General features: G+C 66.3%; 2 protein-coding genes across 3 annotated transcripts in view; one reads left to right on the top strand and one right to left on the bottom strand.

Annotated features, from left to right (window-relative positions):
* Nucleotides 1-6176: 6176 nt before the first annotated feature.
* Nucleotides 6177-15910, bottom strand: part of LSP1 (lymphocyte specific protein 1) — a 37863-nt gene continuing 28129 nt past the window's right edge. For both annotated transcript variants that reach the window (XM_068554990.1, XM_068554992.1), the window contains exons 3-11: nucleotides 15494-15661; nucleotides 13571-13766; nucleotides 13131-13220; nucleotides 12839-12882; nucleotides 12588-12669; nucleotides 11634-11768; nucleotides 11221-11298; nucleotides 10963-11065; nucleotides 6177-6840 (exon numbers count right to left, since the gene is read on the bottom strand). In XM_068554990.1, the coding sequence (XP_068411091.1) occupies nucleotides 10976-11065; nucleotides 11221-11298; nucleotides 11634-11768; nucleotides 12588-12669; nucleotides 12839-12882; nucleotides 13131-13220; nucleotides 13571-13766; nucleotides 15494-15661 (883 nt within the window). In that variant the 3' untranslated portion in view covers nucleotides 6177-6840; nucleotides 10963-10975. The remainder of the gene's footprint in view (nucleotides 6841-10962; nucleotides 11066-11220; nucleotides 11299-11633; nucleotides 11769-12587; nucleotides 12670-12838; nucleotides 12883-13130; nucleotides 13221-13570; nucleotides 13767-15493; nucleotides 15662-15910) is intronic.
* Nucleotides 7993-9378, top strand: PRR33 (proline rich 33). Its single transcript, XM_068556165.1, has one exon. The coding sequence runs from the start codon at nucleotides 7993-7995 to the stop codon at nucleotides 9376-9378; it is 1386 nt and encodes a 461-aa protein (XP_068412266.1).

Below are 15910 nucleotides of genomic sequence, written 5' to 3' on the forward strand. Positions count from 1 at the left end.
GTCTCTGCTAACCCCTCCAGGAAGCTGAGCAGCTTTTTCGCATCCTGAAGTCTCTTCCCGGGGCTCTGCTGCCCCCTCAAGTTACAGCCTCCTGCTTTGTCTATAGCTGGGGTCTCACGGTCCCTTGGCCCAAACCCTCCTGGTGGGCCCTGCCCCTGGGTGTCGGGCCCCCGCCCCACCCAGGCCACTGCCCTCGCCCTGCTGTGCCCACCTCTCCCCCTGGAAGGGCCAGACACCTGTCAGCCGCCTTGAAAAGGGGTGGTCATGGCCTGAGTCCAGGAGTGGGTTATTTTTAAGGAGCCAGTGGCAGCTGAGACGTCCAGAAATAGGCACCCAAATTAGCCAAGACACCTCTGCCCAGAAACCCAAGACGATGGGAGGGGGACTGGGAAGGCAGCCCCGGCTCAGGTCTTGGCCTGCATCCCCTCCCCCACTGACCCCCAGCCGGGCTCCGGGGTCGGCCCTCTTGTCTTCTGGGCTAGAGTCCCAGGGGGCATGCAGGCGGGCTCCCACATACCCAGGCAGGGTGCCATACCCTCTAAAGAGGGAAACTGAGGCCCCTCTGGGCTCCTGTTCCTCTTCCCAGCAAAGCCCTGGGGGTGATATCACGGGCTGCTCTGTCCCACCCGCCCTCCCCCTGAGAGGGGCCCAGGGTGGGGTGTGCTTGGGGGCAGGGTGGCATTTCGACAGCTGAGAAGGAAACCAGTTGTCCATTTAATGTCCTGCCCTCAGAGGGGCCATTGTGAAAACAGCCTCTGAGGTCACCGCTCCTTGGGGACACCCTCTCCTTCCTTCCTTCCCAAGTGACAAGATGGGGGCGGGGAGGCAGGAGGCCCTGCCGCTCACTTGCTGTGGGCCCTGACCCTGTTCCCTGACCCTCGGGCCCCCACCATCCCATCTGGCAGTGGCTCCTCACCCGTCTCCTCCCAGAATGATTGAGGGCACCAGGGAGGTTGCTGCCCGGTGAAGGCGCCCCGTCCCGTGACGTCAGACGGGTCAGCTGAGCCCTGGTTCGAGGGGGCACAGGAAGGGCAGGAGGGGCGTGGGGGCCAGGAGCTCAGGCGGGGCCTCCTGGGAGCTCGTGCTCCTCCCGTCCAGGCTGAGGTGGGACACGTCTTCCTTGGGCAGACAGGACAGACGCCCAGCTCTCCACTCCTCCCTCTGCCCTGCCCCAGCCCAGGCCCTGCCCACTCCAGGCCCTGGCCTCTGGACACTGCCCCCGGGCTGCTGGGGTCCCCGCCACCCCTCCCCACAGACCCACTCCTGTGGTGAATCCCACCAGCCACCTCGTAGTTGTCGTCTTTACAAACGGCAGCGTTAGAGACGGTGGCCGCTGGGCCGAGGGCCCCAGCCTCCTGGGAGAAGCTGGCCGAGGCGCCCCTCAGCTTAGCCGAGCCCCGTGGAAAGGCCAGGGGGGAGGGCGGCCGCACTGCAGCAGGTAGCCTCGAAGCCCTGGGCAGCGCCCCTTCCCGGCTTCTTCATCTCAGATCGTCACCGTTCTCTAGTCATCTGCCTTGGGACCACCCCACTCACCCCTGGGCCTTCCAGGGAACCCCCTCCTTCCTCCTTCTTGGGCCTCCCCTGCCCCTGTACTCTGGTCTGGAAGGGCTTCCTCTGCATCTGATGTTCAGAGAACGTCACCCCGCGATGCCGGCACCCCAGACCGTTGGGACCCTGCGGTGGCTTCCTGGGTCTCCAGGACGCCATGCTTAAAGTGACAAAAGGCTGGGAGGCACAGCCTCCTGCACCCGGGACCCCAGGACGCACCCAGGCCCGCCAGCACACAGCCGGCCGGCCCGGTCCTGGGGCTGCTCTCAGATGTACTGACCTGCGGCTGGGTCTGGAGAGATGGGCAGGAGCTCCCTGTGGACAGGACCAGCTCAGGCACTGCCCGTTCGGCCGCACGCTCTCATGTTATAGTGACATTCGATCTTTCCCGGCAGCCCATTGGCCAGGGGCTGGGTGGCCGGGTGCGTGGGACGGGCGGGAAGGGGCTGTGCCTTGAGGCCCCTTACCAAGTATAGGAAGAACAGAGCGGGGCGCCCAAGGAGGCAAGGATGGGGGGAAAGAAGACGAGGGCCGCCCTCCTCCCCCAGGAAGTGTCAGCTTCTATTTTTACTCTCCTGACAGTGGGCACATTCTTCATGGGCGGAGGAGGGTGAAGGAGGGCCTTGGGTGGCCCTAGGGAGGAAGCTGAGGGCTCTCCTTGGGCCAGGCTGGTGTGGGGTCCCCAGAGCTGGGGCCCCATCTTCCCCGGGGGAGCTGTCCTCCCTCCGAGGTGTCTGCCCAGGAAAGGGGTCTGCCTGGCCAGGCTGCATTACTCAGGCCCCCAGGGCCGCCCCGCCTCCCCATCAGAGGCAGCGGCCCGAGGTCCCTGAGACCCCCAAGGAATGGAAGACCCTGTGAGTCTTCGGCCAGGCCCTCAGCAGGTCCGAGCCCCACTGAGTGGTTCTCTGCGTGATGGCATTAGGACATACAGCATAGATGGGCGAGAGAAATACTAACCAAAGTCTGACTGGGGGGTCTGGCATCTCCCCAGTGGCTGGTGCCTTCCAACGCCAGGGGCCACACCTCTGAGGTCTGCCCGGGAGCTCCCCATCTGGGGGTCCTGACCCCGCAGGCCTCTCTCTCGCCACGGGCCAGGCTCAGTGTGCTGCCCGCAGCGGGCTCCACCGTTCGCCCGTGGAGCCCCGTCTTTCTTTGCTCGGGACTCCAGGTGGCACCATCCAACCGGCAGACACCTCACCCGGGGCTTTCCATGGTCCCCACGCTGGCCAGTGAGGCCACGAGCTCCTACGGCCCCGCCCCTCGAATCAGGGAAACCGAGACACAGAGTAGGAAAGAGCAGCCCCAGGCCTCCTTCCAGACGTGGAAGGCTCCAGGCGAGGGGCTGGTCGATCACAGATGGCGGGGGCCGAGGAGCCTTCATGGGTTCTCCATGGATGCTGGCCTGATCCAGACCAATGGCTCTTGGGCTGGAGCGCAGGACAGGGGTTGGTCCCAAGGAGACTCAGATGAAGCCCCTGCCCTCTGGAGCCTTAGGGGCGTCAGGACGACTGGCTCACACATCCCAGCCCTGGCTTCCCCTGGCTCTGCGCCCCACTCTGGGTCCCCAGAGCCTTCTGGAAGGTTTCTCTCAGCACCTGATCCAATTTCTACACATTGGAGACAAGGCTACGGGGACCTGAGATAGGCAGGGTGGGCCCACCGTCCACAGCAAGGGGAGCCAGAGCCCTGGGCCCGCAGTGGGCAGGACAGAGCCCCTCCCCAGAGCTCCTGGGGGCAGGAAGCCCCCCAAGGCCAGAGCTGCTGGGGCCGTTCCCGCCTCCCTTGTCAGAACTCTGAATTCCTCCTCCCGTCCAGGTCCTCGGATGGGAGAGTGTTTGACGGGCCACGCGCGTGCCCGACCCTTGGATAACTCTGACCAACTTTCTGTCCAGTGGGGTCAGCTGTAGAGCCACTTCCGAAAAAGGCCCCTGAGCGACTGCTGGGGCCGGCCTGGCCCAGCTGCTCCTCGCGGTGGGAGCTGACAGCCCTTCTCAGGCTGGGTCCTCTCACTCTGCTTAGAGGCCCACACCACCCCCCGCCCCCGCAGTCGCAGGTGCACAAGTGGGGAAAGCACAGCAGGGAGCCCTGAGTCTGGGAAGCCCCGTGTGCACCCAGCCCCACCAACTGTGGGTGTCTTGCTCCTGGGAACTGCCAGCCACACCTCGCACAGGCCCGGGGTGTTCTTGGGGGCTGCACCCACAGGTGGGCGCTCCACGAGCCTGCAGTGGCCCCGCTCGGCCAGCAGAGGAAGGTGGCTGCCTGCCCAGGAGCCTCGGGCTCTGGCAGGTGCTCTCCCGTGAGCGGGCTGAGCCAGAGAGAGGGCGCTGAGGTCAGTGGGATGGGGCAGGTTTTATTTTGGGTATCGGCAACCTGCCCCTCGGGGTGCCAGGCCTGCGGTGCAGCAGGACGGCATTGAGCAGACACTGCTGGACGGGCTGCCGGCCGCCGAGGGCCTGAGACAGGTAATCCACACCCTGGTCCACCTGGCCAGGCCGGGCTGGGGTGGGAGGAGAGGGGGGCAGGGCAGGGCAGCGCCCCCCCTGGGGGCTGGAGGGGGGCTGGAGACCTGGGGTGGAGGCACGGGACGGGGTGGCCCAGCCCGGGTTGGGTGGGGGACTGATCTCAACCCCAGGAAGAACTTGAGGGCTGATGGGGCAGGGCCTCCACCCGGGGACAATAGGAGCAGGGGTGGGCTTCTCAAGTCTGCAAAGCTGAGCTGAGCCAGGGAGCCGTGAGGAGGCCGTGGGGGCCCAGTCCCCCCAAAGATTTGGCTCTAGGTTTCTGCAGGGGTGACCCTCAGGGTGGTGGGGAAGGGCAGGGGTCCCTCAATCTTGGTCCTGGCCCTCGGTGTGCACGGTTGAGGGTGGCGAGGCCCAGGGACCTTGAACCTCGAACCTCGCCTGGTAGACCTGAGCTGCCCTGGGTGCCCGCGCCAGTGCCAGCCGAGCTCCCGGTCAGCCCAGCCCACGGGCTCGGGCTCTGCCATGCCCCAGATAGAAGCTGCTGGCACAGCACTTCGGGGATGAGCCTTTCCCAGCTTGCGTAGCTGCCGCCCCACACGCCCTGGGGGCTTCTGCGGGATCTGTAATAGGTTTGCTCTGTGCGGGGCTGGCATTCAGTGCCCGGAGCAGGGGAGCAGGAGGGTGACAGGTGGGGCCTCTCAGGCAGTCAGAACGGATGGCAGAGGGCCAGCACCCAGGCAATGGCTCCTCTGAGCCTCTCCACCTCTGCGGTGGGCAGGCCCTGACCCCCAGGTTCTGCAAGGCAGGGGCTGGTTGTCACCACAGCAGAGGAGACAGACCCTGGGTCCTTGTCCCCGAGGCCGGGCCAAGTGCTAAGGAGCCCGAGAGGGGCTGGGCTGGGTCAGGGCTGCTTTCCTGGCACTGCCCACCCTACCCGCCACTTGCCCCTCAGCGCCGTCCACTCTGGTCCCCTCTGGCCGTCCAGTGGGCCGTGTGGCTGCCTCTGCCTGCTGCCCTCGGCTAACGTCCCGCCCAGGTGGACAGGAGTGGCGCGTCCCCTGGGAGAAGCTCCCCAGCTGGCAGAGCACAGCCCTGATGCACCCTCAGAAGTGGGCCACGGGCAACAAAGGTGTGACATAGCTGATTTCTAGCACCTCCGAGCCGCCCGTGTTCACGCTCCCCTTGGGAGGCAGCAAGATTTTGACCACGAAGACTTTGGAAAACAGGTTCTGAGCAGACCCAGGCCTCGAATGTCAAAGGTCTAGGGGGCCTGCTCTTCGAAGGGGCTCCTCTGACTCCGAGGGCAGCAGGGCCTCATGTTAGACGTGTGCACAGGCCGGGGGTGGGGGGTGTGCTCGGGAGGACAGCCCCACCCTCTCCCCGCCTCCACACGCGTGTCCATCCGCCCACTGCACATCCATTTTCACAGGTACATCCTCACCATCACTGTCTGTTTCCCTCCCTCCCTCCTTCCCTCCTGCCTTCCCCCCTTCCATCGCCCATCCATCCACCCACCCATGTGTCCACCCACCCACCAGCCATCCACCCACCATTCCGTGAAGCAGGCATTGATCTGATTGCCTCTCCATCTCTTCTCCTGTCTACTCTCTGCACAACTACTTTTCTGCCCATTGACCTCTCATCCCTTCCGCAGACCCACCCATCCACCTGTTCTTTCTCTATCCACCCATCACCCAAGGATTCAACACCTCTCTATTTATACACCAATCCATCCTTCCACCCATCCCTCCATCCACCCATCCATCCATCCATCCATCCCTCCATCCATTCATCCATCCATCTTTCCATCCATCCATCCAACCACCTAACCATCCACCCATCCATCCATCCATCCATCCATCCATCCAACCCTCCATCCATTCATCCATCCATCCAACCACCTAACCATCCACCCATCCATCCATCCATCCAATCACCTACCTATCCATCCTTCCCTCCATCCCTGCATCCATCCATCATCCATCATCCACTCATCCATCCATCCACCAAATCTTCACTGAGCACCTCCTGGGTGCTGGGATGGGATGACCCCAAGGTGGGTCTTGTACTCAAAGGGTGCACAGTCTAGGGGCACAGACCAGAAGTGCACACTGTTTCAGGGGCTGTAGAGTTTATAAGGGGCCAGTCAAGGGGCAAGTACCACAGTGGAAGAGGACGACTGAGCCCCCACCCATCACGTTCACCCTGACTACCCTCAGAGACCCCAGAGCCTAACACACAGAAGGCCACTGGACAGGACAGAGTGTCCAAATCTGAAGGCCAGAGGCTGGGCCCTGCCACTGTGCAGGGCGGATGGCCTTTCCGACGGGCCCTGCTCCCTGCCCCTCCCCCGTCAGTGAGCCCCAGAGAGCCAGCACGTGGAGACACCAGAGGGAGTTTACTGCACAAAGTGGAGGGCTGCAAGCGGGGCGGGGGCGGGGGGGGAGTTGGGGGGAGCCAGTGCCGTTGCGGGTGTTGGTGGCTCTTGACACGGAGGCCCCGGCACGTGGCCTCTCTCTGCACCGGCTGCGCCTTCCCTGGGAGCTTGCGGCTTCTCTGGAGGTGGTCCTTTTGCCAACCAACAGCCAGAGTTCCTTTCCTCCCGGAACTGTGAGGGGCAGAGCTGGGGGTCAGAGGGAGAGGTTGGAGGGTCCAGGAGCAAGAGGTGGCGGATGTCGGGGGTGCATGCGGGCCAGGCAGACCATGAGAAGCAGCTTCTTCGGCAGGGCCAGTGGGGGGCGGGGGGGCGTTCATCTGGCCGGCCTCTCCCCCGGGCACGTGGGTCGGGAGCCAGGAGGTGCCGCCGGCGGGTGCTGCAGTCTTGGGAAAGCTGAAACACAGGTCGGGGAAGCATCAGGCTGCAGCCCGAGGAGGGGCCGTGGCTCTGCCTGTCCAGGCCTGCAGCCTCTCTCGGGTGGCCCCCGGCCTGTCCCCGGCCATCCCACCCCGCTCCCCCCACCCCAGGAGCAGCCCCCCTGCGGCAGCCCCCGAAACCCTGCATCCACCTCTGGCCTGGAAGCTTGCTTCCTGACACTGCGCTCTGGTGCCCTGGGCCCTGCTCGGGATTCAGGGTGGAGGGACGCTGCCTACTGCCTTTCTGCCAGCTGGCCTGACAGCCCCCCAGGCTAAACCTGGGGTCCCGGCCCCCCCTCACCGAGGTGGGCAGCAGCCCAGAGTGAGCCCCAGCAGACCCCCTCGGGCCCCTCCCCAGCAGACGACGCACTCCTGCCTGACAGAGCCGGCCTCGTGGCAGCAGCCCCCAGGCCTCCCTCCTCCCCCAGGCCGGCGGCCCTGGCTCGGCCCAGCCGCCATTTGTCAACGTCCTCGGGAGCACGTGGTGCCCAGAAACCAGGGCGGGCGGCTTGGCCGGGACCACCCCGCCGGGACGTCTGCGGGAACATCCCATTTAGCGTAGCTCAGCAAAAACTGCTCCCACCTCCCACCCCGTCTACCTCTGATGATGTAGCCGCAGCTTTCCCGAGCCTCTGGCCGCCACCTCTCCGCTGGCTCGCAGCGGACGCGCCTGTGGTCAGGCCGGCGACAGCAAGGCGGCCCTCACGCTTGCGGGCGGGCACTCTTCCCGCCCTCGCAGGCGGCCAGCCCAGCACGTGCCTCCCGCTTGGCGCCCGCCTGTGGGTCTCCCGGCCCCCGCTGTGCACACGGGCGGCACCCGGAGCCAGGTCCCACCCCTCCTCCATCACCCACGGTGCACCTCGGGCCTCCGTGGGCTCGTTTCTAAACCGGGATGATGGTGGGGCCGCCCCATAGAGTCACCCGATGCAAACGTTCATGCCGAGAGCGCGCCTGGGCTGGCAGGGGCCACGCACTCAGGGAGCACAGCTTCTGATGGTCAGGCTGCGGGCCCTCTGGGCCTGGGTCCTGCTGCGTGACTGGGGGCCGTGTGCCCTCCCCCAGGGAGGCGGCCTGTGAGGAGGAGGGCTGGCCTCACGGCTGTCCCTCCCGCCCGCCCTAGGGTGCAGTGATGCTCACCTCGGCCGCCTCCCTGGCCCCTGAGCCGGCTGGCCGGTGCCCCCCGGGGCCCCCGGGACCCCCACCACCACTGCTGCCCAAGCCCGGGAAGGACAACGTGCGTCTGCAGAAGCTCCTGAGGCAGGCAGCCCGGAAGAGGACGAGCAGCGGCGGGCCGCCTGCCCCGCCCGGGGCTTTCCGCACCTCCTTATCCCCCGTGAGCGAGGCCAGCCACGACCAGGAGACCCTGGCCCCGAGCCCCACGGAGGCGCCACGGGCGGTGGCCACCCTGCCCTACTCCCCCCACACCTGCGTCACCCACCACGTGGCGTCCCCCCTGCAGAGGTCCACGTTCTCCTTCAGCCTCACCCAGCACGGGAGCCTGGCTTCACACTTCAAGCCCACGGGGCCCCGGCTCGCAGCCCCGGCCCCAGAACCTGTCCAGTCCCCCTGCGGCCTTGCCCAGGTCTCGGACCCCACAGTGAGGGGCACCCCCATCAGCCAGGTGCACTTCCGGCGGGCACCATCCCCGCAGGCCGGGACCCCTGAGCCCTCCCCGACGGCCCCGGATGGTGGGCCTGGCGACCAGGACCAGGACACAGCCATCTGCCCTCCCGGGGCTCAGCCCCCGATCCCTGCGGTCCACACCCACTCACTGCCCGCCAGGGCCCGGGCTGCCGGCCCTCAGCACGACGAGCCCTCGGCGTTAAGCGCCTCGGTGCCCAGAGAGGCCAGAGGCCGGGTGGTGGTGTCCATTGCCCCCACCTACCGCTCACCAGGACCCTCGCCTTACACGCTGGCCTCTGTGGCCCCCAAAGCTGGGCACCGGGAGGAGCCCCCCCCGGCCGGCCCTGCCGCTGAGGCTCAGCAGGTCTCCAGCCCCCGCGAGGCCTCATCCCCTGCACCACCGTCAGGCCCCCACCCGTGCCGTGTCCCCAAAGTCGCACCCAAGCCCCGGCTCAGCGGCTGGACGCGCCTCAAGAAGCAGCTGCTGGAAGAGGCCCCCTTCCCGGGGCCAGAGCCGAGCCCGGGGCACGCGGAGCGGGGAGGGACAGCCCCCACTGTCTCGGCGCCCCGGCCGGCCCCCGCCTCCCGGTCCTCCAGGATGTGGGACGCAGTGCTGCACCGCATGTCAGTGGCCGAGGCCCGTGGCGGCCAGGTGGGGCCCCGGGATGGGGTGCACACCCTGCCCGGCTTCAGCCGCCTGCCCTTCCTTTGCTGGCCTCGCTTCAACGCCCGGAAGCTGCAGGAGATGGCCGCCCGGCCCCCTCCCGTGAGCCACCCCGTCCTGGTCCTGAGCCCCCAGCCCAAGAACTTCAATCGTTCGGCAGCTGGCTGGAGGCTCCAGGGAATGGCTGGGGGGACCCCAGGACCGTGGGGTGGACAGAAGAGGGGCTGAGGGTCCAGCTGGGAAGCCGCAGCCACTGAAGAGGGGAGCGTGGAGGGGCTGGGGGGTCAGGAGGGGAGGTGGGGTGGACGGGAGCACAAAGGACCGTGGTGGGAGGTGGGACGCGGCCGGGAGCGGCTGGGATTAAGGAGGTGGTGGGTTTGGATGGTGCGGAGGGGCAGGGAGGGGTCTGCATCGGGGTAGAGTGTGGGGACTTCTGGGGTGAACTTTTGGGGAGACAGACCGTACACGAGTCTGCTCTGAGGCTGGTGCTGCATGCGTGACCCTGCAGGGCAGGGCCAGCCTGAGTGTCCGCACGGGGCTTGGGGCAGGGCGTGCAGGAGGTGGTCACCAGCGAGACCTGGGAGGGCCTGCCTGGGTCCAGGGAAGCTGCAGGCGGGGATCAGGGCCCAGCTGAGCCCCAGATGCTCTGGGTGACGAGCCCTGACGCTTGACGGGGTGAGCAGGGTTCTGGGGCCCCCGCCCTCCTGCCGAGAAAGGTTGGGGGGATGAGTTACGTTGCCGTGCGGAGTGGGAGCGGTCGGGATGACTCAGTCGCGGGCACCGTGGGCTCCGAGAGCTGCATCGGTGGCTTGACAGCCGTGCCTCCCAAGGACGGAGGCCTGACAGGTGCTGGGAGCCCGGTGCAGGCCCGGGTAGGGGCTGGCCCCACACCCCTGCCCCTTCACTGCCACCTCTGCTTCCCCCGCCTGGGTGCAGAGCTCGAGGGGGACTCGCTGATGGGGGACAGAGGGGTGGGGTCTCAGCCTAGATGCTGGATGAGGAGGGAGGTCGGAAGTCAGCCTGGCCAAGTGGGTGAGGGGGGGCTGTGGCCCGGAGGGGGCAGCGACAGGGACCCCAGGCCTCATGCAGCTTTGGGGACCCCCAGTCTGCACTCAGCTGGGGTCTGACTCGGGACAAGCACTGGGGCTCAGACGGGGCAGCCGTGATGCGGGAGGGACACGGAGGTGCTGGGGAGGAAGCTCCAGCCGCAGCCCCCCCGGGAGCAGGACTCAGAAGGGGAGGAAGCCGTCAGTAGGGGGACGTGATGGATGCTGTAAATGGATCCTGGGACCCAAGCCACTAATAAAAGTGTGCGTGACCATGGCAGCGGGTCACCCTTCTGACTCTTCACCAGGTGATGGGGTGGGCGGGGGAAACGGGAGCGACTCCCCACTGGGGCAGGAGGGCAAGGGCAAGGGCAAGGTTCTGGCTCCTTGGAAACCCTCGGCCCAGTGCCGGGCGGGGACCCGCGCTCCCGGGGCTCCGGTGGTCATCCCCCTCCTGCCACGCTCGCCCCGCGGTGGCCGGGACGGGCTCACCTGCCCGAGGAGCCCAGCTGGGGCATCCGGCCTCCTCCCAGGAGGGAGCCTGAGCTTCCCTGTGGGGAACAGGAGCAGGGCAGGAACCAGGGAAGGGCGGGGGTGGGAGGGGGCTCACGTCTGTGGGCTGAGGACCCGCAGAGGCGGGCTCTGGCCAGCTCTGAGGCCGGGCATTCGGCCCTCACACGTCACCTTGCAGTCCCTGCCACCACACACCCAGAGCGGCAAATTTCACCCACGACACATCACGCTCTGGCCGCTGCCCCCGACTCACCAAGAAGGACGGCCTAGGGCGCCGAGCCCTCGTCCACGAGCACTTTCTCGTACTTCCCGTGTCCAGTGGCCACAAACTTGTACCTCTTCGCAGACGGGGTGCTCTGTCGGGGAAGGAGGTGGAGACCAAAGGTGAGAGACGCAGAGGGAGATGGCACCGCCTCCTGGAAGCCCCCCAGGTGCGCTGAGGGCAGCTCCCCTTCCCTCTCACCCACTGGACCCGCCCCCCCCCCCCGCATCAATCACATTCCGACTCTACCTTAAGCACCGCCGAAGCCTTGGGGCCTCCCTTCTGCTCCCAGAGGCTCCTCTTACTCATGTCTCCAGCTACAATATCCTGGGGGAAGAAAGCGGCCACGTCTCAGGGGCAGAGCCCTGACTTGGGGGCTTGGAGCCCTGGTCACTTCTCCTGCCTGGCCTCGCAGGGCCAGGGCCCCGGGGCCCACACACCTGCCTCCTCGGGTGAGAGCCCAGGGGAAGAGGCCGGGAAGGGAAGGTGACACCGTCCATCCTCACCTGGCCCAGCAGCCTTCCCGCCCAGCCCTCCACAGGGGCCAGCCTGGCGACCCCCTCCCCCATGCACCACAGTGCCCCCTGCCCATACTTCAGCCTGGACGGTCTCACGCTAGCCTTCCAGAGGGAGCCCAGCAGGGCCCCAGGATGGGAGCCCACCTTGCAGGAGGGGGACTTGGCGGAGGACTGAGCCTGCACCTCTCCCGTCTCCCAGCGGCTCTTGGTGCTTGCCACGGCCATGCTGGGCAGCTCGATGGATGGCTGGCGGGCTAGCTTCGGGGTCCGGCCAGAGGTCTGCAGGGGAGACAGAGCCCAGGACCGCTTTACTGGACAGCCACGTGGAACACATCAGAGAGGCCTGTGTGAGCCGCTTCGGCACACAGCTGACATCCTGTGTGGTTGCACTCCCCCAGGACTGCTTTTCCAACGCAGGGCTGGAAGAAGGCACTCTGGAAAAACGTGCCTTCCTCCCCTCGGTGTACTTGTGAAACACCCCCCTTGCTCTGCAGAGCACAGGTGATGGGTGAGATGCGAGGCAAATGTGGGGCTGTCCTCGTGCTGCTCCTGGCACAGGGTTGGAGGAGGAGGGGTTGAATGGAAGAGTGTTGGTTGGATGGAATGATGGTTGGATGGAGGGGAGCTAATGGGATGAAAAGGCATTGGTTGGATGGACGGGTGTTGGTTGTAGGGAGTGGTGTTGGTTGTGTAGAGGAACATTGGTCAAACAAAAAATATCGGTTAGATGAAAGGACATTGGCTGAATGGAAAGACGTTGATAGGATGGAGGGGTGTTGGTTGGATAGAGGGATGTGGGTTGGATGGAAAGGTGTTGGTTGGATGGAGTAGCGTTGATTGGATGGAGGGGTGTAGATTGGATGGAAGAGTGTTAGTTGAATAAAAGGGTGTTAGTTAGTTGGATGGGGGGGTGTGCAGGATCAATGGAGGGACCTTGGTTGGATGGAGTGGGTTGGTTGGATAAAGGGGTGTTGGTTGGATGGAAGAGTGTAGGTGAAAGGACAGGAGTTGGTTGGATGGAGAGACATCGGTTGGATGGAGGAATGGGTGCATGAATGGAGGAGGGACCCTGCAGAAGTGGAGGGGACCCGTACACACCTCGATGGCCTGGGTGTAGTGCTCCAGCCGCTCGTCAATCGTGGAGACGGGCAGGGCTGGCTGGGACTTCTTCACACTGTTACTGGAGGAGAGGAGAAGGGTCATGGCCCAGGCCCACTCACTCAGCTTCTACGCCCACCCTGAGCTCCTACCAGAGCTTTCTCGGGCCCCCACATCTCCACCTACTGGGTCCCCTCTTCAACCCTCCCTTGGAGAACCCCGAGTCCTGCCTGGGAAGCAACCAGACATACCTCTTCTGAATGGAGCGGTTCAGGGACTCAGTTCTGTCGCTGAGCTGTGGAGGGCGGGCGGAGACTGAGCCTCCGAAGCCAGAGCAAGGCCCCCAGCCCACCCCTCCCAGCTGCTCCCACCCACCAGTCCCATTGCCCAGTTCATGCATTTCACAAGGCTCTGCTGAGAGCCAGCCCGGCAGAGAAGGAGCAGGCTGTGCTCCTGTCCTGGAGCTGCCCCGTGGCCGCCTCTCTGGGACTGTCATTGGTCATGAGTCCGGGACAGAGGGCTAGGCTTTGGGGCTTAACCTACTTTGGTGCTGGGGCTCAGGGGAGGCAAGCCCGGTTCCGTCTCCTCCAAGACCAAGGGGCTGGGTGCCCTGCGCTGCTGGCATCTCTGGTGCTGGGAACAGAACGTCTGAGGTTACGGGGTCTGAATGATCACCCCCTTTGCACCCCTCCTGCCCCACCCGTGACTGGTTGAAGGAAACACTTTCCCCTCCCTGGGCCTCAGGTCCTTTCCCACCCTGCCATTCTCTGGTTCTGGAATTCTCTACAGCAGGAGCTGGTGAGTCCGGGAAAGCGTTGTTCCATCAGGCAGGGTGACCAACCCCACCACCCTCTGAGACTGCGGGGGTGGGTGCTGGCTCCCTCTGGGCCCGTCCCACGAGGCCCGCAGAGCGTGCAGGTAGCAGAGACAGACGCAGCCTGGGGGCCGGGGTGTGCCCAGACCCTCTGGGGAGACACCGGCACCTGTTCATCTGCCTCCTTGGTCTCTGCCAGCCCTGGGCTGCCCTGGACGGGTCCCTCGGGGCCTTTGGGCTCTGTGTCCTCTGTTCCCGGCCCCTCCTGGGGCTCTGAGTCGGGGCTCAGATGCAGCTCCTCCAGACAGACCCCAGCTGGGGTCAGCTCGTCGCCACCCTGGCTCCCAAAGGTGTACTGGAGGGGCCTGTGGGGGGGAAGGGGAGGCAATCCAATAGATCGAAGGTCATTTGATCACTTCGAGTCCCTTCCCGTTTCCAAGCCTCAGTTTCCCCGTCTGTAAGATGGGCAGTCAGACCAGTTAAGCGCCCAGGAATCTCGAGACCCCAGCCTCTTTGGAGAAGTAAGCCCAAGGACCTCAGAGCCTGCCGTCTGTCCCCGGGGCCATGTGACCAGTGCCCACTGTCCCATCCCTGCGCGCTGAGGCTAGCCCCGGGCTCCAGGCCCTCAGGACCAGCCCCGGCCCGTGTCTTGCTTGTTGGTGTCCAGCCTGCGGGCTGGCCTCCTGGGGCTGGGGCTGCCTGGGCCCCCTGCTCCTGCCCTGCTCCGCGTTGGGGCGAGCGGGCCTGGGCGGCAGGTGGGAGCTAGGTGGGGTCTGAGGGTTGTTTGGGGGCTGGTCAACTGAGGGACGAGGCAAGGCCTGGGGTCACAGCGAGGACCGCAGCCCTGAGGAACAGGGCTGACCAGGCTGGCTGTGGGGGGCGGCGGGGAGGCCAGCCGCTGGCAGCCTGCGCGACTCTGCATTGGAGCGGGACTGAACCTGGAGAAGAAGATGGGAAATTCTCGCATTTTCCATGATTTCAGGCCCCTTGGTGTTCGTGCCAGCCAAGACCCAGACCACCACCCAAGGTGGGCCGGGGTCCGAGCCAGCGGCAGGCTCACAGAGGGCCCATTCAGCTGGGCTACAGGAGGCCAGGCAGGTGCGGGGGGCAGGGCGGTCTGGCGAGAGCAGGAGGGTCCACAGAAGAGCTATAGTGCCCCCTGCTGCTGGGCGGCCAGTCGGGGACAAAGCGAACAGGGCCGGCAGGCAGGGCTGCAGCCGCCCCAGCACCAGTGGACGGGCCACCCTGCTGCCCCCGCCCCCAGCTCAGAAACGCAGAGTGTGCTCTTGCCCCCAGAGACAGATGAGGGAAACCGAGGCCTGGAGGGCGGCCGTGGGCAGAGGGCCACGCCAGGAGCAGGGCCCCGGCCGGGCAGCTGGCTCTGGGCGTGGATGGGAAGGGGTGGTGGAGTGACGGGAGGGGTCTTAGCGAGAGCTCGGGGCTGCTTCAGGGGCCTTGGAGGGGACGGGAGGTGGCCCAGAGGGGTTCCGGAGACCCTCGAGGCCACAGGGCCCCGAGCCTGGAGCTCCCGAGCAGAGCTGGGCCCCTGCCCCCGGCCTGTGGGGCGCTGAGAGCGGCTCAGACCCCCGGGGTGGGGGCGGGTGAGGGTCCGGAGCAGACCCCAGCCCAGGGCCCCTCCCCCTGCCTGCCCTGGTTCAGAGCGGCTGCACATCTGGAAAGCTTGTCCCCCCAGGCCGACTGGCGGCCGCACATCTGGAAATACCTGCTCCCCTCCGTGGGAATGGAGCTCGCTGCCCCGGGGGAGGAAGGGGCGGCAGCGGGGGCGCAGGGCCTCCCTGACGTCAGTGGGCTGCAGATGTGCTGACAGAGCAACAGCCCGGCCGGCCGCAGCTGGTCTGGATGGGGCCCGGGGGCCCTGGGGAGCCCAGGAACGAGATTCCTCCTGTCCCACCCGCAGCACCAGCACCCCCGCCGCCGCCCTCCTGTCTCGTTCTCTTCCTCCTTCTCCCGCTACGGCCACGGGGGCATTTTGGGGGGCTGCTGGGGGGGGCGGGAGCAGAGGGAGTGGCTCGGACACAGGTTAGGGGGCTTGGACAGAGCCCCCCACCACCACACTTTGACCCCCACTTGCCTGTCCTCCTCCTGCTCCCCCTCCGGGCTCGCACCCCGAGGGGGGGCCCCACCGTCCGTGGTCTCCCCAGCCCCCCAATGCTGCCGCCGCTGCTCTGGCTTCTGGGACCAGTCGCCGAAACCCTCATCCTCGTCCAGTTCAGGGGCCTCCGAGGGCTTCGGGCTGAGGCTGAAAGAGCAGGCACGTTCTTAGGGCCGGGCCAGATGCGGGGCAGGGGGCCGACATCCCCGTCCACGCCGCCTCCCTCTCTCAGACCCTGGGTTCCAAGTGCGGGAGACCCCATCTGCCCCAGGGACAGCACCCCACGGCTGGGCCGAGGCCCCCCCCCCCATTGTCAGAGAATCCCTGAGGGCAGGATTGTGTCTCCCCCACAGACTGGAGCTACCTGAGGCCAAGATTGGGCCACACCCTATTAAG

Source organism: Eschrichtius robustus, chromosome 11 (genome assembly GCF_028021215.1).
Source record: "Eschrichtius robustus isolate mEscRob2 chromosome 11, mEscRob2.pri, whole genome shotgun sequence".
Classification (NCBI taxonomy): domain Eukaryota; kingdom Metazoa; phylum Chordata; class Mammalia; order Artiodactyla; family Eschrichtiidae; genus Eschrichtius; species Eschrichtius robustus.

Coding starts and splice junctions, on each gene's coding strand:
- PRR33 (XM_068556165.1), top strand. CDS start 7,993: ATGCTCACCTCGGCCGCCTCCCTGGCCCCTGAGCCGGCTGGCCGGTGC.